The 24,526-nt window shown below is 46.2% G+C and overlaps 2 protein-coding genes across 2 annotated transcripts in view; both read left to right on the top strand.

The window, feature by feature from the left end:
- The window catches only part of LOC309550230 (uncharacterized protein), a gene marked incomplete at its 5' end in the record, with an annotated part of 1,091,635 nt that overhangs the window by 1,025,848 nt on the left and 41,261 nt on the right, over nt 1-24,526 (top strand). The window lies entirely within an intron of this gene.
- Nucleotides 6,094-24,526, top strand: part of LOC309548736 (uncharacterized protein) — a gene marked incomplete at both ends in the record, with an annotated part of 46,272 nt that continues 27,839 nt past the window's right edge. Inside the window, 4 exons of the mRNA XM_082248689.1 lie at nt 6,094-6,153; nt 12,239-12,380; nt 13,613-13,851; nt 14,095-14,705. Of these exons, the coding sequence (XP_082104815.1) occupies nt 6,094-6,153; nt 12,239-12,380; nt 13,613-13,851; nt 14,095-14,705 (1,052 nt within the window). The remainder of the gene's footprint in view (nt 6,154-12,238; nt 12,381-13,612; nt 13,852-14,094; nt 14,706-24,526) is intronic.

Below are 24,526 nucleotides of genomic sequence, written 5' to 3'. Positions count from 1 at the left end.
TCTGGCTATCTCCTTTACCATGTCTGCAGTCTCTGACCATCTCCTGTACCATGTCTGCAGTCTCTGACCATCTCCTGTACCATGTCTGCAGTCTCTGACCATCGCCTGTACCATGTCTGCAGTCTCTGACCATCCTCTGTACCATGTCTGCAGTCTCTGACCATCTCCTGTACCATGTCTGCAGTCTCTTGCCATCTCCTGCACCATGTCTGCAGTCTCTGGCCATCTCCTTTAATAATGTGTCTGCAGTCTCTGACCATCTCCTGATTCATGTCTGCAGTCTCTGACCATCTCCTGTACCATGTTTGCAGTCTCTGCCGATCTCCTGTACCATGTCTGCAGTCTCTGGCCATCTCCTGCACCATGTCTGCAGTCTCTGACCATCTCCTGTACCATGTCTGCAGTCTCTGGCCATCTCCTGTACCATGTCTGCAGTCTCTGGCCATCTCCTGCACCATGTCTGCAGTCTCTGACCATCTCCTGTACCATGTCTGCAGTCTCTGGCCATCTCCTGCACCATGTCTGCAGTCTCTGGCCATCTCCTGTAATAATGTGTCTGCAGTCTCTGACCATCTCCTGATTCATGTCTGCAGTCTCTGACCATCTCCTGATTCATTTCTGCAGTCTCTCACCATCTCCTGTAGTGTCTCTCTGGTGTGTCAGTGATGTGAGGTGTATATGTTTTATACAGGCTGCATGTGAGTGACCTTACACAGACCCACCCACACACAGAAAAAAATATTCACACGTATACTGACAAAACATACACACACACACACACACACACAAGAAAATTACATGTATACTGTCATTACATACAGAAGGAAAAAGTAGGTAATAGTCTTGCCCTCTGCACGTAGCCTCCTTCCGAACCCTGCGTGGAGCATGCTCCTGAACCCTGCACCCTGTACATAGTCTCCTCCTGAACCCTGCACGTAGCCTCCTCCTGAACCCTGCATGGAGCCTTCTTCTGAACCCTGCACATAGCCTCCTCCTGAACCCTGCACATAGCCTCCTCCTGAACCCTGCAGGCAGCCTCCTCCTGAACCCTGCAGGCAGCCTCCTCCTGAACCCTGCAGGCAGCCTCCTCCTGAACCCTGCACGTAGCCTCCTCCTGAACCCTGCATCCCTGAACCCTTCATGGAGCAATCTCCTGAGCCCTGCACCCTGCACGTAGCCTCCTCCTGAACCCTGCGCGTAGCCTTCTCCTGAACCCTGCACATAGCCTCCTCCTGAACCCTGCACTCTACAAGTAGCTTCCTCCTGAAACCTGCATCCTGCACATAGCCTCCTCCTGAACCCTGCAAGTAGCTTCCTCCTGAACCCTGCACATAGCTTCCTCCTGAACCCAGCACGTAGCCTCCTCCGGAATCCTGAACCCTGCACGGAGCATCCTCCTCAACCCTGCACGTAGCACAAGCATACAGGGCACACTGATCACCAATATGCAAGGCCACTGGTTACCTGTCCACAGGGGACACAACAAATCAAGTAAAACATCTACAATGCAACTAAAAAAAATCTCAGAAGCAATAAGAGAATCTTGTTAGCTGGTTCCCTCATCTAACGTGCAACAATAAAAAGCCAAAAATGCAGCACTGCCCTACACTTTATCTATAATATTCTACAAATGGACTTATAAGTGCAATGGTGACACCTATACATGAATATCCAGTGCAAATCCACCAATGTATTGCAACATAGCAGTGATGGTGTCACCCCCTCTGCAAAAACATTTAGAGAAATATCAGAGCTTCAATGTGCAAATAATGGTGAAACCCCCCCACATATAATAATAATAACAGAGATGCTAATCATCCCATGTATTAGAATATAGGAGTGATGGTGTCACCCTCTCTGCAAAAGGGAGGAAATATCGCAGAGCTGCAATGTGCAAATAGTGGTGAGATCCCCCGAAATATAATCATAATACAATGTACAATTGATGTGCATATTTTACATTTTATTATGATTATATATGGGGGGTGTTTCACCACTATTTGCACATTATATATGGGGGGGCCTTCATGATTTCTTGCACCCGGGCCCTGAGAAATCTAGTTACGCCTCTGGCATATATCTTGCAATCATTCCATAAACACATCCAACATGCACCGCATAGATCATTAGAAGAAAATATGCTTATAAAATAGTTTACCATTTGCCAGAAAAAAATAAATAAATATGTCCCTGGATTTCATTTTAAAAATCTGGTCACCTTACACTACGAGACGTTTCTCGGGGCTGCAGATCCTCTGAGCTCCACAAGGTGGATCTTACTACTATCCAGACAGGAAGTCTCTATGGAAGACAGGAAGTGATGTTAGATAAAAACAGGAAGTGATGTCAGCTACAGACAGGAAGTTCCATGAGGTACGAAGTAGTGAAGAGACATTGCTGGAAGAGACAGCAGAGGAGGTAGTAAGTTCTTTCTTTCTATTTACACCCAGTAACCCCCTCCCCCCGTCATGTTCGTCCTCTTCCTCCATAGTCACTGTGATGTATTTTATTTTCAGCAGATGATGATACACACATATATTATTATTATTACTATTATACAGGATTTGTATTGTGCCAACAGTTTGCACAATGTGAGGGCAGACAGTACTGTTACAATGCTCATTAGAGCTTACAATCTAAGAGGGAGGGTCAAAGGATACAAAATGCAATTACTGAGGGAGATGAGCTAATTGAGAAAATAAAAGTCCAGTTAGGTGGGGCAGGAAAGGCTTCTCTGAAGAGAAGGATTTTCAGGGATGGTCTAAAAGTGGACAGAGTAGGAGGTAGACAGACAACTTGGCATAGAGAGTTCCAGAAGATGGGAGAAGCTCAGGGGAATTCTTAATGACAAGCATCGGAAGAGGTGATCAGGGAGCTAGAGAGCAGGAGGTCTTGGGAGGAACCGAGAGAACGATTTGGTAGGTATTGTGAGACTAGGTTAGTGATGTTACTGAGAGTCGAGTTGTGGATGGCTTTATAGGACACTGAATGGACCCAGTGGAGGGATTGGCAGAGAGGGGTGGTGGACACTAAATAGACCCGGTTGAGGGATTGGCAGAGAGGGGTGGTGGACACTGAATGGAAGCCAGTGGAGGGATTGGCAGAGAGGGTTGGTGGACACTGAATGGAAGTCAGTGGAGGGATTGGCAGAGAGGGGTAGCAGATGCTGAGTGGTTGGTAAGGTGGATAACCCTGGCAGCAGCTTTCTTGATGGGCTGAAGGGGAGATAGCCAAAGTAAAGGTAATCCAATGAGGAGGAAGTTGCAAGAGATAACCAGTGAGGGAACTAGGAGCTTCATGGTGTCATTGATTAGGAAGGGGAGTATTATGGAGATGTTGAGGAGGCAAGCTTTGTACAGTGATTGGATGTGGGGCTGAAAGAATAGTTCAGAGTCCAGGATTACACCTAGCATTCTGAAATGTGGGGACCAGTGGATAGTTGAGACATTAATTTTGACAGAGAAGTCAGGGGAAGGGACACGTGGGGGAGGAAATATTATGAGCTCGGTTTTGGATAGATTGAGTTTGAGGAAGTGATGTGACATCCAGGCTGATATGTCTGTTAGTAAATTAGTTATATGTGAGGAGACTGATGGAATAAGATGGGGGGTAGAGACATAGATTTGGGTGGCATCAGCATAGAAATGGTATTGGAAGCCATGGTGGCTATAAGCTCACCCAGGCAAGAGGTTTAGATCAGGAATAGGAGTGGTCCAAGAAAAGAACCTAGGGGGACCCCAACGGAGAAAGGGAAAGGAGGAAGTAAAGTGACGCTGAAGGTGTGGTGGGATAGGTAGGATGAGAACTAGTGAAGAGTACAGTCACAGGGACCAAAGGATTGGAGTTTTTTTAAGCAGGAGAGGGGGTGGCCTACTGTGTCAAAGGCAGCAGAGAGGTCCAGAAGTAGGAGTACAGAATAGTGTCCATTGGGTTCGGCCATTAGCAGATGATTTGGGAATTTAAGGAGAGCAGTTTCTGTGGAGTGTTGAGGATGAAATCCTGATTGAAAGGGATTACGAAGATTATTGTCAGTGAAATGGGCGCTCAGTTGGTTGTAGACTAGACATTCAGGAAGTTTGGAGGAAAAGGTGAGCAAGGAGATGGGGTGTAGGTTGTTCAGATTGGTGGGGTCCAATGAAGGTCTTTTTAAGTATGGGAGTGATGCCTGAAGAGTGGGAGATATTGAAGATGTGGTTTACAGAGCGTAGGATAAAGTCAGAGGATGACCGCAGTATTTTCAACGGTAGAGGGTCCAGGGGGCAGGTGGTTAGGTGGGTGTTGAAAAAAGTTTAGCAACCTCGTCTATAGTAGCAAGGTTGAAAAAGGGAAGAGTTGATTGTGCCTGTGAATATGGAGTGATATCTGTACAGCAGAGATCTCATCACAAATTGTATCAATCTTATTTTTGTAGTGATTTACGATCTCCTGGGCAGTGGATCAGTTAGTGGATAAAGGCAATCGAGGACAAAGTAGCGTTAAGGGTAGAGAAGGGTTGATGTGCATGGGATAAGTTGTTAATAAGAGTGATAAAATAGGTCTGCTTGGCAGTGAGGAGACAGGAATTGTATTTTTGAAGGGCAGATTTATATTGGTTGAAGTCTTTAGAAGACTTAAGCCCCGTACACACGCGTCGGAAATTGGCAGGGAATTTTTGGCCAACGTCCGATCTGCCGATTTTCGGCTTGTTAGTATGATGCTTACGACAACCGACTCCGACTTTTTGGCCGAAAAAAATCTGGTGTGTAGACTATAAAATTTTTGTTGGCCATCAACACAACTGCCGATTTTCCGTCAGTCAGTACAGATTTCGCCAGACAAAAATCTGATGAGCAAGACTGGGCATGCTCAGAGAAGAAAAAACACAAGGAAAGTAAACCAGCACATGACAACACTTCTGAAGTAGATTTTTGTTAGGCGAGAAAATTAGTGTGCAGTCTCGGCACATTCCAACTAACAAAACATCACTCTGGACAAAAGTCGGCCGATAATCGTTGCGTGTGTACGAGGCTTTATTCTTACACCTGAGGCGCTCGAGATGTTTTTTTTTTTTAATTAATTAGCTCAAGAGATGTTTTTTGAGACTTATGGTGTCGTCTGTTTGCCAAGGTTGTAGTGTTCGGGGCCTAATCTGTGTGTAATGAGGGGGGTGAGCTCATCCAGGGTGTAGGACAGAGATCTATTGCAGACAGAAGTGGTTAGATTGTGGCAGGACATGGGTGAGATTTTGTCATAGAGGTGGTCAGTAGAAGGGAAGAGAAGGGTTAGGTGGCAAAGGTTTCTATGGGTAACTGTTAGGTGGTTGGAGGGAGAGGAGGGGAGAGTCTCGGATATTATGAAACTAATATTGTGGTGATCAGAGAGAGAAAAAATATTGTTGGAGAGGTTGCACAGAGTGCATAGGTAGGAGAATACATAGTCAAGGGTATTGCCATCAGAGTGAGTAGAAGCATGAATCGATTGCTTCAGGTCAAAAGAGGAGGTTAGATTGAGAAGTTTAGAAGTAGCAGGAGTGTTAGTTTTCCTTTTAAAACAAAGTTTATTGAAAATCGCAACAGTGCATTACAAATCACAAAGAAGAATAACACTTAAAGGCCATAATACAAACAGTACAAAAGAAAATTATCCGTGTGCAAACGGGGATGATCACAAACCACTCGACGCTTAAGAAGGTTTATCAGGCAACATAGCAAGGCTCAAGAGCATTGCGGTGCGGCCGCCACAGGGGGGGGACAACAAAAAATAAGAGTAAAAATCAGCACTGGGATAGACACTCACAGCAATGCAAGGAGGAGGGAGGTCTAGTCAGAACACGTGGAAGCTGTTTCCAGTCATCTGCCACACTTTCTCGTATTTGGCAGGGCAACCCCTGTGGCGATAAATCAACTTTTTATACAGCAGGGTAGAATTCACGTCTGCTCTCCATGCCTGAAAGGAGGGAGGTTGGGGCCTCGTCCACGTCCTGGCGATCAACTTGCGAGTGCAGAATAAAGTTTCTTGTAGTAAGGTAGAGAGGAATTTATCTATATCAGAGTCAGGGAACAGTCCCAGGAGACATACCCTTGGGTCCAGCTGTAGTGGGGAGCCCATGTGATCATGCAGGAATTTGATAATCTGGAGCCAGAAGGGTTGAACCAATGGGCAGGACCAGATAAGGTGATAGAAGGCGCCTGTGTGTGCATGGCATCTAGGGCATTGCAGACTAAAGTCGGGGCGATAGCGTGCAATGCGAGCCGGTGTTAAATATGCCTTGTGCAGTATATAGAGTTGGGTCAATCTATCAGGAAGCCTAGCGGGCGAGAGGCGCGGGAAGTCAAGGATAGAGTCCCAGTCTGTTTCATCCAGGGGGCCCAGGTCCTCCACCCATCGGGCTTTGGCCCTGTCAGACACAGCATCCATAGCTTTACACCTGACCTTCAGGTAGAGTGCAGAGATCAACTTAGTCGGGTTATCCCCGAGTATGATGTCGAGGACTGGGGGCTTAGCTAAGGTCGGGATAGCATTAGAGAGGAGTGTAGTTTTAACAGTGATGTTGAAGTCACCAAGAATGATTTTGGGAATTTCAGAAGAGAGAAAGTAGGGTAGCCAGTGAAGAAAGGTTGATACGGGTCCAGGTGGCGGATAGATCACAGCACTTCTAAAAGAAACTGAAGAAAGTAGTTAAATACAATGTGCCTCAAATGAGGAGAGTGACAGAGAGGCAGGTGGGTGAAGTACCTGAAAGATGCTATGTGGGGCTAGAAGCATTCCCACTCCACCTCCCTTCCATCCACAGGGTCTGGGGAAGTGAGTCCAGAGAAGGCCATCATGGGAGAGGGAAGCAGGATCAGCAGTGTTGGATTCATGAAGCCAGGTTTTAGTAACAGCAAGTAGTTAGTGATAAAGAGGTCATGGACAGAATCTAGTTTGTTACAGATAGAGCAGCCATTCCAAAGGGAAGAAGAGGGTTAGAAACTAAATTGTGTCGATTGCTGCTCTTGCCAGAGGGCATGGGGTGATGAGGGATTTGGGTACAGTTAACCGATGGAGGCCCAGGGTTTGGGGTTTAATCTCTAGAGGTTGGGAGAAGCAGAAGGGAGAGGGAGGTAATATGGGATTGCAATTTATATGAAGGGACATGCCTCAGGGTTCTGGAGGTTTTATTAGCATGAGGGTTTAGAATTAGCAGGAGTTGGTGAGTGCAGAAATAGGGAGAGGACAGAAGTGAGGGTGATATATACAGGCTGTGGGGTGGCAAAGAGAGGCGAGGGAAAGAGAGATTAAGGAGTGAGGACACAACTATCAGAAGGATTGGTAGAAAGCGCATGTTACAGAGAGGAAGGAGAGCGGAATGGGGAAACAAGGTCACCTGCAGTCAGTTTGGTGTTTTTCAAAGTAGTTTGCTGTGTATTCTCGCTGAAGTGCAGAGCCGAAGTTGCGCCCACTTAAATAAAGAACCCACTTATAGAAAGCCGTGTGCTCCCCAGCCATATATAGTGTGGAAACGTAGATGAACCCCTTCAAGATCATAGCATTCCCCCACTTACAGGGCTAAAACATTTCCTTAATATTGGTGATGTGTCACCTTTTCCACCAATGACCTTCTCACCTCATCAGTCTATTATAGAATTACTACATCTATACTAACAATGTCACGCTTACCCCTAACGCAGGTGTTCAGACACTATAGCTGGCTTCTGTGTTCTTCGCCTATAGCAGCCTCCTTTCCCATAAGGCAAGCAGGCCTACCAGTACTCAGTTGCCCCCAGGACTTAAACACAATGCTATGGTGCCTGGCCACCACACCAGGGCAGGAACGAACTGAGCACAGCAACCAGGTACTTGCATTTGGCAGACAGGCAGAGTGGTTCAACGACAGTCCAGTTACAAGGCAGGCAAGGTTCAGAATAGTCGGGGTCAAATCCGTAGTCAAAAGGCAGGCAGAGTTCAGAGAGTCGATATCCGAATTAAGGTCTTCAACAAGGGAATCCAAACAGCAGAGCAGGGCAGACAAACAGAGAGCTTGGAGCACGTGTTACAAACGCAATATCACGAGCATGAAACTGCAGGCTTGGCTGGCTTCAATCAGGTTTGGTCTCCACCCAGAGACTGACCACATCAGTCACTTTGCAGATAGATAGAAAGAAAGAAAGAAAGAAAGAATGCATCACAGCCAAAATCAGGATGCTGGAATGAGGAGCAAGAGCACAACTGTCAAGAACCATAAACCAGGCAGAGACAGAAAACGTAGTCAAGAACAGAAGCCAGGGTTTGGAAGCCAGAACGGGTGATCAGAAATCAGCGTGTCAAAAGCCAGAAATCAGAAGAGACGTCAGCCAGGGCAAGTCATAACAGGAACACAGCAGACACGCTGGAGATGTTGACCAGGCAAAGGCACGGAGGAAATGAGCAAGGCAGTCTAAAAAGCAAAAAGGGGCTGGCTGTAGGCTGGACTAATGAGGCAGGTAATGGTAACCAGGTGAGTCACTGTGGAAACAATGAATGGCTGCTAATTATCCAACAGCTGAGCAGCCTCTGTGCACTGAGTAGAGAGCTTCTATTAATAGCAGAAGCCCAGCCCTGACAACAATTCTCTCCTCACAAACTGATTATACTACTTTTATTAGTGTGTGTGTGTGGGGGGGGGGGTGTATTTGGAGCATAAAAAATTATAGACATACATATTCCAATAGAATTCAAATAAGAAGAAAGAGGAAAAAATGTCATTTGTAGTAAATATCATTTTTTTTTTTTTTTTTTTATTATGATCCCAGTCTCAGATATTCATCCTAAAATGTGATTGATAAAGTCTCCGGAGTACACGGAGATCACAGGAATATGATGTGTCCTGACAAAGACAGCGTTCATCTTTAATTTTAGGAGAGGTGGGACGCATGATTCTTTGTGTGCAGAGACCTCGCACAGCGCCCCCCACAGCTCTTCCTCTCAATGTCCCTCCAATCAGAGTCAGCGAATCCTATGACATGACACCGACCACAAAGCTACTCCTTTTAATATCCCTCCAATCAGAGTCAGAGAATCCTATGATACCACACTGACCACACAGCTCCTCCTCCCAATGTCCCTCCAATCAGGATCAGAGAATCCTATGACATGACACTGACCACACAGTTCCTCCTCCCAATGTCCCTCCTATCAGGGTCAGAGAATCCTATGACACAGAGGTGTAACTAGAACCTTCAGGTCCCCTTCCCACTTATCCCGGGGTTGGAGGGCAGCAGGACCTGGATAGGAGGGGCAGCGGGGGTGACACATAGAGGAACAAATCCCCTCCATTTTCCTCCTGTAGCCACTGAATGCCTATGGAAGGGAGAGGAGGAAAACTTGGCTTGTAGCAGCTGCAGTTGAAAAATGGAGGAGATTTGTTCCTCTATATGCCCCCCCCCCCTTATCCAGGTGTACAGGGGAAACACATGGGCCCTTGCAATTGTGACCCCCTTTAGTTACGCCCCTGGGATGAGTGGCAGTGGTGGGGGATGGGATCATTGGCAGCAGTGGTGGTTGGGTGGGGATGAGATCAGTGGCAGCGGTGGTGGTGGGGGGATGGGATGATTGGCAACTGTGGTGGAGGGGGGGATGGAATGGGATAAGTGGTGGTGGGATGGGATGATTGGAAGCGGTAGTGGGATATAATTGGATGAGCGGGAGCAATAGTGAGGGTATGGGATGAGTGGCAGGGTTGGTGGGGGATGGGATGGAAAAAGTGGTGATGGTGAGGGGATGGGATAAGTGGTAGCGGTGGTGGGGGTGTTGGGGGGGTGGGATGAGTGGCAGTGGTGAGGGGAGCATGGGATCAGTGGCAAGGGTGGAGGTTGGAGGGGGGGGGTGGAATGGGAAGAGTGGAAGTAGTGGTGGAGGGGATGGACTCAGTGGCATCAGTGGTGCTGATGTGCGTGTGTGGGGGGGGGGCTTTAGTGGCAGCAGTGGTGGTGGTATTGGGGGGGGGGGGGGTCAGTGGTAGTGGTGGTGGTAGGGGGAATCAGTGGTGGTGGTGTGGGGGTGGGTGTTAAGTGGCAGCAGTGGTGCTGGTTTGTGTATGTGGGGGGGAACAGGGGCAGCAGTGATGCTGGTGTGGGGGATCAGTGGCAGCAGTGGTGTTGGGGAGGAATCAGTGGCAGTGCTGATATTGAGGGATGGAATCAGTGTCACTCCCTTGCAGATCACTCGGTCCCTCCTCCTTGCTATGTCTCAGTGTATCTTTGGCTTTCTTCCTGTGTCTCCAGTAACTCCTATCCCATCATGGGGTCTCCTCACACGGTGGAGAGCTCCTCCCCCTTCACTTTACTGGCACATCCCAGGTCAGCTGATTTTCTCTTTTAGTCTCCCAACACTGTATCTCCATACCCTACTGAACTCAATGGATGGGCAGAGAGGATGGGTGGTTCGGGGACTGTGTGTGCCTGTGAGAATGCACGTTAATGACCAGTGTACTGTCTCCCGAGCAGCAGAGGGCCCCCCTACAGTGGCAGAACTCCAGGACCCCTTTGCAAGTGCAACTGCTGCAACCCTGGTAATTCCCCCACTGCCATGACATGACAATGTCCCTCCAATCAGAGTCAAAGAATTCTATGACATCACACTGACCTCACAGCTCCTCCTACCACTATCCCTCTATCCGACTCTTTATTTCTGGTGCTCTTAGGATGTGGGCTGAACCCCAGGCCTCCTTACTGTCAAAGTAGGGCTGTTGGACTTGCATTGTATGTAATATCAGAAACCTCAGCATGAAGTGGGGTTTAAATAAAAGGAGACCTGACCAGTGAGGTCAGGAGGATTCTGGGAATGTCATTTGATTTTACTATTTGTGTTCAAATCTAGAGTTTTCCTCCTGTGAAGCCTGGAGATCATATGACCATCACATTGCCTCCACCTCCCTCCCTGATAGAATAGAGAAATACAAAGAAGATTTGAGAAGTCACCAGAGAGATCATTGAGTAGCTGACAGGAGAGATGAGCGGTGCTGGGAAGGACATCATGATGGAGAATCAGCCGCCCCTCACATCACCGGGTAAGAGGAGACTTTATTGCAAAGGAGAGAGCAGTACGGAGGATCCACCTAGATCCCCCATCATCTGATAAACACATAGAAACAATGTATTCAGTCAGTGTGTGTGTTTCCTACAGATGGATCCAGTAATGGGAACCCACCAGAGAGATGTCCCCGTCCTCTGTATTCCCGGGATTCCACACAGGAAGGTCACACCATCCCTCAACATCATCAGGTAGATGAGGAACAATCACTGATAGTTATGATTTATATACAGGTATGTTTGTTACAATGAATGTTTTATTATATATTCAGAGTGGAATCCTCAGGGATGATAATATTGATGTTAAAGAAGAGTATAAAGAGGAGGATGAGGAGTATGGAGTGATGGAGAAGTTTTCAGAAGGACACAAGGATATGATGGAGCCACCTAATACCAGGAACCCACCAGAGAGATGTCCCCGTCCTCTGTATTCCCGAGATTCCACACAGGAAGGTCACACCATCCCTCACCATCATCAGGTAGATGAGGAACAATCACTGATAGTATCATTAGGATCTGTACATTATCTGCATTGTTACCATTGATGTCATTTTTATTATATATTCAGAGTGGAAACCTGAGAGATTCTAAAGTTGAGGTTAAAGAAGAGATAAAAGAGGAGGATGATGAGGATGGGGTGATGGAGGAGTCAGAGTTTCTAAAAGAACACAAAGATCTGTACCAGGACACCATGGTGGAGCCATCCAGCTACAGAAACCCACCAGAGAGATGTCCCCGTCCTCTGTATTCCCGGGATTCCACACAGGAAGGTCACACCATCCCCCACCATCATCAGGTAGATGAGTGACAATTATTGGTAGTTCTGATTTATACACAGCATGTTTGTTACAATGAATGTTTTATTATATATTCAGAGTGGAAACCTCGGGGATGATAATATTGATGTTAAAGAAGAGTATAAAGAGGAGGATGAGGAGTATGGAGTGATGGAGGAGTTTTCAGAAGGACACAAGGATATGATGGAGCCACCTAATACCAGGAACCCACCAGAGAGATGTCCCCGTCCTCTGTATTTCCGGGATTCCACACAGGAAGGTCACACCATCCCTCACTGTTACAAGGTTGGTTGATTGGAGCATCTAGAACATGGACTTCTGGAGAGGATATGTTGTTTTTTTTTTAATATATAATATCACAATAATAAAGCTTATATTTTACAGATGATATTCTCTCTCATTTTCTTGGTTTAGAGTGGAGATCCAATCGATATAGAATTTGAGGTGAAAGCAGAAGAAGAAGAGAGGTATGTGAGGGATGATCAGCAGTCTATGGAGGAGGATGGAATAACGGGGACATTTATAGAGGAGGACACTCCTACAGAGATCAGCACAGGTGGGTCATTAACATTAAATACATTCCTCCACCCATACTGCTCACTGATTGGTCCAGAGTAGGGCAGGGACTGGGTGATATCAGCCTGTAATCCCCTGGTCACTTTCCTGAGCTGTGTTCCTCGTCCTGTATTCCTGTATTTCTCTCAGATAATCTTCCTTCTCTGTGCTGCAGACGCAATTTATGTCTCTAGACTGGATTTATGAAGATTCTGGGGTTCAGCTGGCAGTAAAATGTTGATAATTACCATAGACGTTGCTTGACCTAGGCACCTATGTACCTTGAGTCTTATGCCCCATGCCCGGGGCACTATCAAGATCTCTGACAGAAGAATTCTCCCGGGGTTACTTGCTCTGTTGTTTGCTGGCTGTGCCAGGTGGAGGGATATGTCTGTATAGTCTCACACCCATGTCACTGAGTGCAGTCTCAGCAGATGGGAGGCAGCGGGGTGGGACCTCTGCAACTGATTACTGAACACACAAATTATGAGTCCTGACCCCTGCACTATATACTCTATGCTGTACATTACATACTCCTGACCTGTGCACTGTATAATTTATATTGTACATTACATACTCCTGACCCCTGCACTATATACTCTATGTTGTACATTACATACTCCTGACTTCTGCTCTCTCCCCTCTACCCACTGCTATATATACACATAATATGGATTCTCTTTTGTTACTCCCATTTCCTACCAGCTGGACATTTTATATCTGATGATTTGATTGGAGCACAGACTTTTACATATTGATAATAATGTGATAACATCCTCCAACTTTGGAACCTTAAACAGAAAGTGATAATGAGGGAGGAGTCAGTAACCCAATGATGGTGGTCTTCAGGATCAGTCCAGTCTTCATCTTGGTTGTTCTCCCCCATCCTCACTCTCTGACCTCTGGTGGTGCTCAGCCCCGCTCATGACTAAATCATGGACTAAATAAGGAAGTGCCGGACTTCTTGTGTTGGGAAGATGGCAATGAGTGATAGAGGGGGAGGGGACATAATCCCCTCATCACTGTCACTCCTATAAAAGACAGTTCTCCTTGTCTTCCTCTTTGACTAAGCTCCATTAATAAAGAAATGAACTGGTAGGAGATCAGAGGACCCATTTACTAGTTACCTTGAGGGGGCAATTGAAAGAGAAAGCTGCCTGATGTGGGCGGAGTCCTGGTTTAGGGGAACCAATCTGCTGATTTCTAGTAATAATCTTTGTATTTCTATTTTAGTAGATGGACGGGAGATGAGGAAAACCTCAGAGGATTGTCTCACTTTGTCTCCAGACTGTAAAGTAGAAGATGAGGACATCACACAGTATAGTCCAGGAGAAAACCCGGCTACCTCAAATGTCCATCTGGGACCACACAGTGTAGATGGACCATCGTATTCCTCTTATCCTGAGGAACCTCAGACTGTGAGGGACGGTGCCGGACCATCGTATTCCTCTTATCCTGAGGAACCTCAGACTGTGTGGGACGGTGCCAGACCATCGTATTCCTCTTATCCTGAGGAACCTCAGACTGTGAGGGACAGTACCGGACCATCGTATGCCTCTTATCCTGAGGAACCTCAGACTGTGAAGGATGGTGCCGTCCTTACAACAGATAAGAGATTCTCCTGTACTGAGTGCGGGAAGTGTTTCCGTTCTAAATACAAGCTTAATGTGCATAAAAGGTCTCACACCAGTGAGAAGCTGTATTCCTGTCCTGAGTGCGGGAAATGTTTTTCAGTGAAGTCCAATCTTTCCAGACATCAGAGATTGCACACAGGTAAGAAGCCGTATTCTTGTCCTGAGTGTGGGAAATGTTTTTCACAGAAGTTCTATCTTTCCACACATCAGAGATCACACACTGGTGAGAAGCCGTATTCCTGTCCTGAGTGCGGGAAATGTTTTTCAGAGAAGTCCACTCTTTCCAAGCATCAGAGACTGCACACTGGTGAGAAGCCGTATTCCTGTCCGGAGTGCGGGAAATGTTTTTCAGAGAAGTCCGATCTTTCCAAGCATCAGAGATTGCACACAGGTGAGAAGCCGTATTCCTGTCCTGAGTGCGGGAAATGTTTTTCACAGAAGTCCACTCTTTACAGACATCAGAGATCTCACACTGGCGATAAGTCTTATTCCTGTCCTGAGTGCGGGAAATGTTTTTCAGAGAAGTCCGATCTTTCCAAGCATCAGAGATCGCACACTGGTGAGAAGCCATATTCCTGTCCCGAGTGCGGGAAATGTTTTTCAGAGAAGTCCACTCTTTCCAAGCATCAGATATTGCACACTGGTGAGAAGCCATATTCCTGTCCTGAGTGCGGGAAATGTTTTTCACAGAAGTCCACTGTTTACAGACATCAGAGATCTCACACGGGGAGAAGCCGTATTCCTGTCCTGAGTGAGGGAAATGTTCCTCGCTGAAGTCCTGTCTTACTGTACATCAGGGGTCCCACACAACCCTGGAGGTGTATTAGTGCCTTGAGTGCGGGAAATGTCTTCTATATGAATGTTGGTGAACATGTGGGGAAGAAGCCCACCCTGATATACACCTCAGATATACTCCATGGCTGATCTTCATCATGTAAGAAACTCTTCATAAGGAGATCAGAGATCACCAAAGACATGGATGAAGTGTTGGCAATTGATAGCAGGAGAAAAATAAAAATGGAGTCCTTACCTTTCATTGGCTAGAGTACATTTTGTGCGGGAAGATTTCACAAACACTTACAGATCTGGTTGTTATAAATGTGTTGATGAAATGTGACCCGCATTCCCCCAGTCATGATGAATTGGGTTTTCCTATAAAGGTCAGTTCCATCTAGTGGCCATAATGTGCTTTCCTGACAGATGTCAATGGCAGCATACGTTTGGGTAGCCCCGCCCTCATTCCTCCCCCATAAGACCCCACCCCCATAAATGTTCAGGATAAGCCAATGGCTGCGTTCCTTTTTTGTCCTCCTCACTTATAGGACCATTTTTGAATGAAGTTTTCCTACCTATTGGAAGTATTGGTGGGCGGGTCTGGTGCTGGGCAGCTGTGCGGGATGTCAGGAGCTTCCTTTGGTATCCAGAAGTCTTCCAGAATGTCCCGAATGGTCATTGAGTCCCCAGCTATCAGTTGGGTGGTGTTATGGCACATATATGTATAGGATCCATGCCTGGAGAGTGGGCCCTGCCATCTGCGGCCATTTGCATTGGCTGGGAGCCCAGCTGTTAGCGGGTGGCCATTAAGTGTTAGACATGTGAAATCCGTTTCGGTGCGAATACAAATTCCGACAAATTTTTGGTTATTCCTAGATTCGGATGTATCCAAATCTCCAAATGACATTGTAATGAATTTTGTTGAAATTTGTTTTGTTTATTCGTTTTCTAACGAAATTCCAACTTTTCAGAATGCTTCAAATTCGGATCAGACAAATTAACGATCGACCATACCAGGCCACAAGTCCTCAACATGGGGGGGTGGGTGCTTTGGGTAAGCTATGACCCCCCACCCCAAAGCACCTTGTCCCCATGTTGATGGAGACAAGGGCATCTTCCCTACAACCGTGGCCTGTGCTTGTGGGGGTCTGCAGGTGCAGGCAGGGGGCTTGTCATAATATGAAAGCCTCTTTTACCAAGGGGGCCCCCAGATCCCGCCCCCCCCCCCCCCCCCCCCATGTGAATGAGTATCGGGAACATATTACCCGTACCTATTCACCAAAAATTGTCAAAAAGTAATAAAAACACACACAAATTTTGAAAAATCCTTTATTTATAAAAAACCTACTGCAGGCTCCTCCTCCATACATAGGAAAGGGGCGGGGTCATCTGTCTACATCACCTGGAGGCACTGCCCCTTCTGGCCTCATGGATCGGTGCATTCTGGGTCCCTGACGTCAGAAAGGGCGGTGGCACCAGGTGATGTAGACAGGTGGCCCGCCCCTTACCTATATAAAAGATGTGAAACGGGGAACCTGCAGTAGGCCTTCATGATGGCGAGAGCATCTTTATTAATTTATTTTTTCGGGTGCGGCGGGTGTTGTGATTGATGACAGATCTACATCGGGGGACGCTGGTTTTTATTTTATAATAGAGGATTTTTCAAAAATTGTGTGTGTGTTTTTATTACTTTTTGACACTTTTTTGGTGAGTTGGTACAGGTACTATGGTCCCGATACTCATTCACATGGGGGGAGGGGGCGGGATCTGGGGGGGTCCTTTGGTAAAAGGGGCTTTCAGATTAGGACAAGACCCCTGCCTGCAGACCATCACAAGCACAGGCCACGGTTGAGGGGGAAGAGGCCCTTGTCCCCATCAACATGGGGACAAGGTGCTTTGGGGTGGAGGGGAGAGGTGCCCCAAATAACCCACCCCCCATGTTAAGGGTATATGGTCTGGTATGGGTTAGGAGGGGGGTCTTACTCGTCCCCCCTTTCCTGACCTTCAGAACTGCATGCTCAGGTAAAGGTCTGATATGGATTTTGGGGGACCCCACGCCATTTATTTTTTAACATTTTGGCGTGGGCCTGGTATAGACTGGGGGGGAGGGGACCCCACGTCATTTTTTTAAACATTTTTTTATTGCCGGGCAATGCCGGAATTCTTTTCTTTCCATTCATCTGTCAGTGGGGAAGCCCGCTGACAGCTGATGAGTCATCGGTTGGTAAAAATGTGGGCGGCCGTTTTCCCAGCCCCCTGCTTAACAACCAGCTATTCTTCACACAGGATTCGAATCAAGTCGATCGTTTCTCGACCGATCAGAATTCTGATCCTTCTGAAAAGTTTGAATTCTTTAGATTAATAAACTAAACAAATTTTACCAAAAACGAAAAGAAAGTTAACAAAAACTAAACAAAAGTATACAAATTCCAAAACCAAACTAAAAGAATTCCAAATTCCAGAATGAAACGAAATTAGTGACATAACGAATCTATCCAAAACAAAACAAATGTTTCCACTCTGCACATGTCTCCTAAGCGTGCCCAACCCAGATATAGCAGTTGTGTTCCTGCCTCTAGGATCGGGATCGCCCTGCGGATGCATCGATTGCCCTGTGGAAGAGGTCCGGGACACGTGAGTATGTTTGGGTTGAGGTCAGCAGAAGGGAGCAGACGCCATGGGGGTGCTAGGGAGTAACCAAAAGGAAAACCTATGGAGAGGACTCTGCTCTCTGGGTGATCGATGTGCATTGCAGCATCTTATCAAAGTTTGGTGCAGTCGCCTACCTTTGTCTTCTTTTCTGTCCTGAGGAGAGAACTGTTTGTTGAAGCAAGGTTTGCTTTCTGCGTAATGGTACCCCCGCAGGAGCCGCTTGGATATTGGTTTGCCCGGGCCTCCCACTGATTACTCCACAGCCAGATGCAGGGTATTTTCACACAGCCAGGTGCACACACTCTTCCGCTCGTTGTCTCCAATGACCAGTCTAGGGGATGTGTTTTTATGTTTTATTTGGAGAACTTGGATAGGAGAAGAAAAACCAGAGCAATCTTGAGAGTCCCAACATCCTATCTGTTCAGAGAAATGGGAACCTACAGATGTTCACAAGGAACCACTGTCATATGTGTGGACTTTAAGGGCACAGCATGAGACAGATGACAACTCCATGGATTTATCCTAAAATAACATTTATTGATTTATCTACAACCAGATCTCAATAAAATGAGGAAACTGGCCCCAAACTGAGCTCAGCTCGTACAAAGGAGATCAATGTCTCCTACTAATTTCACTCATGTACATCATACATATATAAGGATAAGTTGGTATATATTATAAGGTTGGTGTAGGTATAGATATTTCCTCTCTTCACTTAGATATAACATTTAGTGACGGCCATGTACTTTATTACTGAATATTAGGGATGCACCGAAATGAAAATTCTGGGCCGAAACCGAAACCGAAAATGCAGGAGGCCCTTGGCCGAAAACCGAAACCGAAACCGAAAATGACTTTTTCCCCCCAAATAATTTTAAATTAGATAGAACAGGGGCATACACAAAAAACAGGCAGTGACGTACACCTGTTGCTGCCACCCTGTCACAGTATATGTACTGTGAAGGGTTGGCAAGAGGTTAATTTAATTACCAATGGTATTAGTATTAAGGAGCATGAGGGGGGTTAATGTATTGCCACTGCTGGTCACTGATGCATTAGTGACCGACCAGTGGCAGTTAATTAACCCCTTTGTGCTGCATTAGTGCAACCAGTATCAGTGTTAATTAACACTCGCTGCACTGATACTGGTTGCACTAATGCAGTACAAAAGGGGTTAATTTTTTTTTTTTTTTTTTATGCAAGAAGATTTCTTTTTATGTTCCTATAGAACACAGAATTGCATAAACTTAAATGAAACATTATGTATACATACAAAGAGAAAAAAGTACATTTGCTGCTTCAGGGTAATTAACCTTCAAATAAAGTACATGTCTTTAAAAACTGACATTATTTCAAACATTAGAATAAACTTAATTACAAACAGCAAAGTAATTGAACTGTTTGGAATAATTTGGTGTTTGTTACTGCCATTTCTGCACTGCTTCTTTTCAGTTCAAAGACAGGGAGCTTTTGGCAGATACTGGTCAAGATAGCCCAAGAGTTTTAACAACTTAGTTTCACTGGTTGTCATGTGGACGCTTTGCTAGAGAAAAAAAAAAAAAAAGGATGGCTCAGATTTCATTCATGAGGCTTGGAACGTGTACGTAGCTGCTTGCTGTTCTGCATATTTCCCGCCCACATCCCCCTCTCTGTCCTGCACATACGCCGAGATAGGAGAGTGGGCGGCCCCGGGCAGACAGAAAAACTGGGGTGGGAGGGGGAGGAGGACGAGCTGTGTGTGTGCCTATCTCCTCTCCTGTCCGTGTCTGGGAGGGGGGGGAGTACTGCTCGCTGCTGGGCTGTGTGATAGACGAGGTGTCACAGACGCTCCGTTCTGCTGCAGCCACGGCCCCTAATTGAACAGACTGATTCTCCTATCCTACGGACGGGAGAATCAGGGACTTTTCAAACCTGCGCTGCGGCCATTAATTTCGGCATTTTAACCCATTTTCGGCCGAAATGGGATAGGCCCATTTTCGGCCGAAAATTTCGGTGGCCGAAATTTCGGTGCATCCCTACTGAATATATCTTATTACTATTATAACAATCTCCTTACTATATGGATTTCTTTGTGTCCGCTTTTTTTGTATACATGTCTGCATCATATTTGTTACTGATGTCAACATTTGCATCAATTACTGTATGTATAATAAATGACTACGTTCAGATTCCATTTTTGGATATCTTAGTTGGTGACCGGCCTCATGTTTTCTGTTTGCATTAGGGATGGAGGCACATCACTGTGTTTGCTTCGGATCATATTCCTCTATCTTCGTCTGTTCACTGGTCAACGCGTTTCACACAAGGCTTCTTCAGGACTATGAAGATGTACAGACAGTTTTCTCTTAAAATAAACAGACTCGATATTAGTGTTTCATAAACATAGAACATAATCTGTATTTATGTACATCATAATAAATACAAACATGGCTTACTAGCACACGGCCTTCCTTCCAACCCCCAACAAATTAACCCGACCTGGGGTGGACACAGGCGGGAAAAATCCGTCCAAAATGTGTTGTGTATATACAGGTATCTGTCCTGATGATCCAAGGTACAAAATAAAGTATACAGTATCTCACAAAAGTGAGTACACCCCTCACACGTTTGTAAATATTTTATTCATTTCATCTTTTCATGTGACCACACTGAAGAAATGACACTTTGCTACAATGTAAAGTAGTGAGTGTACAGCTTGTATAACAGTGTAAATTTACTGTCCCCTCAAAATAACTCAACACACAGCCATTAATGTCGAAACCTCTGGCAACAAAAGTGAGTACACCCCTAAGTGAAAATGTCCAAATTGGGCCCAATTAGCCATTTTCCCTCCCTGGTGTCATGTGACTCATTAGTGTTAGAAGGTCTCAGGTGTGAATGGGGAGCAGATGTGGTAAATTTGGTGTTATCGCTCTCACTCTCTCATACTGGTCACTGGAAGATCAACATGGCACCTCATGGCAAAGAACTCTCTGAGAATATGAAAAAAAGGATTGCTGCTCTACATAAAGATGGCCTGGGCAATAAGAAGATTGCCAAGACCCTGAAACTGAGCTGCAGTACAATGGCCAAGACCATACAGTGGTTTAACAGGAGAGGTTCCACTCAGAACAGGCCTTGCCATGGTCCACCAAAGAAGTTGAGTGCGGTGCTCAGCGTCATATCCAGAGGTTGTCTTTGGAAAATAGACGTATGAGTGCTGCCAGCATTGCTGCAGAGATTGAAGAGGTGGGGGGTCAGCTTGTCAGTGCTCAGACCATACACTGCACACTGCATCAAATTGGACTGCATGGCTGTCGTTCCAGAAGGAAGCCTCTTCTAAAGATGATGCACAAGAAAGCCCACAAACATTTGCTGAAGACAAGCAGACTAAGGACATGGATTATGGAACCATGTCCTGTGGTCTGATGAGACCAAGATAAACCTATTTGGTTCAGATGGTGTCAAGCATGTGTGGCAGCAACCAGGCAGTGGTAGAAATAATGGTGGCCACACAAAATATTGACTTTGGGCCCAATTTTGACACTTTAACCTAGGGCTGTACTCACTTTTGTTGCCAGCAGTTTAGACATTAATGGCTGTGTGTTGAGTTATTTTAAAGGGACATCAAATTTGAGGTGCTCCCTATGGCACTTGGTGTAATGTGTTGAGTTAGCCGCAGGGTGCTATACAGGTCCAGGGTTGTAGTTCATCACTATGGAACTTCAAAACTATGGAACCCAGTCCCTGAGGACCTCTTCGGGGGTATGTCCACCATGACGATTAAAGCATGGACCTTATATACAGTCCAGTATTCAGGACAGATAAGTCAGGGTCACCCTGTAACTTTGACCATTACTCTATAAAACATTACTAAGTCTGGAATGTATTCCCCTTACGGCGTAAGCTTTTCAAACTTTGCGCTAAAATTCAGAGCTCAGTCTCAGGTGGTCACACCCTTTAATGCCACTTCCATCTAGAACCGTAATAAGGTACTCCGGTGCCCTTTCACCACTTGTTGCAGGACAGTCAACACCTGGGTTTCCGTGTACTCCTTTCAGACACACTGCGCCCTATCTCCTGCACCCTATTCCATGAGTACCCCACAGGGGAATACCCTCACTTATAGCTATGGTGGAGACCAGGAGAAAGGGAGCCAATTCTAAATCGCAGAAGATTGGCTCTGCCAAAGGTCCACTCAATACTCAGCCTTGGAGTGACAATGTGTCTCTTGTACCGGAGTAGGAAGCAGTTTTACCACCAATGTCTGTATCCGGTTCTAGCTCTATCTCAGGCACACAACATGACGAAAGCAGAATTTTCTTTCACCTTTTTTCCCTATGGTGGTTAAGCTAGAAGGTCATTCCAGAAGAGTGGTGCAAATTGAACAGAAGGACAGAGCAGCAGAATGTCTTAGTGGTCATCACCTTGCAGCACTGGGTTGCTCAGTTCAAACCCCAACTGGGACACTTCTACCTGCATTGCAGGATGTCAGATTAGGCATTTATGAACAGGAGGAGGTTTTCCAGCATAATAAGCAGAGATTTTTTTCAGCGGCAATGCGGGAGAATGCAGTTAGGACACCTCTAGCACTGACTGTATATAATGGCAAGGGGTGCTGGAGTGTGCTGCAGGGTCTATTTCTGCTCACTGCTGGGGGGTCTATTCTAGATGGAGGGGATCTATTTTGGCAGGGGGGTCTTTTGTTGCTGGTGGAGGACCTACTATTGCTGGGGGTGGGTCTTACATTTCAGGGGTCAGTTGTTGCTGGGCGAGATCTACTGTTGAGGGATAGGTCTGTTGTTGCAGGCTGATGGAAAGTCTATTGGTGCTGGCTGTGCGGACATCTTTTGTTGCAGCCAGGAGTCTATTGTTGCTAGGGGGGATTTAGTTACAGGTGCTTCATTGTTGTTAGGGAAACTATTGATACTGGTGGGGGTCTTTATTGTTACTGGCTGCAGGGAATCTATTTTACTGTTTTCTTGTTATCATTACCAAATCCCATACAAATTACTTAGCACCACAAAATGATACCTGGTTCAGTATTGTCAAAAAGGGCAGTACTGGGAGGTGGGTAGGGGATGAAACCAAGAAATGGTGCTTGGAGGTGGGTAGAGGGTGGAACCAAGTAATGGTGCTTGGAGGTGGGTAGAGGGTGGAACCAAGTAATGGTGCTCGGAGGTGGGTAGAGGGAGGAACCAAGGAATGGTGCTCACAGGTGGGTAGGGGTGGAACCAAGTAATGGTGCTCAGAGGTGGGTAGAGGTGGAACCAAGGAATGTTGCTTGGAGGTGGGTGGAACCAAAGAATGGTGCTCGGAGGTGGGTAGAGGGTGGAACCAAGGAATGGTGCTCGGAGGTGGGTAGAGGTGGAACCAAAGAATGGTGCTCAGGAGGTGGTAGAGGGTGGAACCAAGTAATGGTGCTCGGAGGTGGGTAGAGGGTGGAACCAAGGAATGGTGCTCAGGGGGTGGGTAGGGGTGGAACCAAGGAATGGTGCTCAGGAGGTGGGTAGAGGGTGGAACCAAGGAATGATGCTTGGAGGTGGGTAGAGGGTGGAACCAAGGAATGGTGTTCGGAGGTGGGTAGGGGGTGTAACCTAGGTATAATGCTCAGAGGTGGGTAGGGGCAAAGAAAGGGGGAGTTCCTGCACCTATTCTCTGAGAGAACAACCCCTGATAATGAGTCACCTATTTGCTTGATGTGGCCTTCATGAGCTTAGCCATATGAGTTGTCATTGGAGGATGCTGTGTCCTTAACCACTTTACCACTAGAGCATTTTGCTGTCTTACGTCTGGGCCACTTTTTGCGATTCGGCGCTGTGCGACTTTAACTGACAATTGCGCGGTCGTGCAACGCCGTACCCAAACGAAATTGACGTCCTTTTTTTTCCAGAAACAGAGCTTTCTTTTGGTGGTATTTGATCACCTTTGCGATTTTTACTTTTTGCGCTATAAACAAAAAAAGAGCGTTTATTTTGAGAAAATAACAATATTTTTCACATTTTTTTATATGAAATTCCCCCCCAAAAAATGTAAAAATCAAATTTTTTTTTAATTTTTGGCCAATTTGTTTTCTGCTACCTATGTTTGGTAAAAAAAAATCGCAATAAGCGTATTTTGATTGGTTTGCGCAAAAGTTATTGCGTTTACTAACAAAGGGAAAGATTTATGTCATTTTTGGTGTTTTTTTTTTTAACGAGTAATGGCGGCGATCTGCGATTTTTTTTTTGCGGGACTGCGACATTGCAGCGGACAGATCGGACCCTTGACTGACATTTTTGACACTTTTGGGGGTTCCAGTGACATTACTGCAGTAATCAGTGCTATAAATATGCACTGTTACTGTAAAAATGACACTGGCAGGGAAGGGGTTAACTTTATTGAAGAGGGAGGGGTTAATGTATGCCTGGTGCTTACTGACGTGTGGGGGGGAGGTGACTGTGTGAGACAGGGACAGATCGGATGTCCAGCTATGCTGAACACTCCGATCTGTCACTCCCTGTCACTGAGGAGATCCGCCCGCTTGTGTTTACACAGGCGGGCAGATCTCCACACTAGATCCCCGACGATCGGGGCAGAGCAGCGGCGATGGCCGCTGCTCCTCCCCTGGCCCGACTCCCGCTGTGAATGAAAACAGCGGGAGCGTGCCTCCGGCGGCGCGCGAGCGCCGCCTACAGGGGAGGAGTCTGGGGATGTAGGTCTACGTCGTCAGACGGGAACGAGCCACTTTGCCGCAGTACTATTACAGTACTTAGTGGTAAAGTGGTTAAAGGGTATACTCAATCATGATAATTGGATGTGGATGGGTGGTTGCAGCATCTTCTGATGGTAACTTTGTGTTGGTCTTGTTCTTCAGGTGTATATCTGTCTGCAGTTACAGCCTGTGAACTTGTGTTAACCCTTGCCTCTCTTCCAATGCAATGGAAGTTGGAATGAAAAATATTGATTCTATCCTAAAGAATAATAGAGTAATGGTCAGAGGTACAGGGTGACCCTGTCTTATCTGTCTAAAATAGTGGACTGTATATAAATTCCATGCTTTACCACCAATGTCCGTTTCTGGTTCTAGCTCTATCTCAGACACACAACATGTGGGCTACCTGACCAA

This window comes from Pelophylax lessonae (genome assembly GCF_965119305.1).
Source record: "Pelophylax lessonae genome assembly, chromosome: 3".
NCBI classification, from domain to species: Eukaryota; Metazoa; Chordata; class Amphibia; order Anura; family Ranidae; genus Pelophylax; species Pelophylax lessonae.
This window is presented reverse-complemented; position numbering and strand designations above follow the sequence as displayed.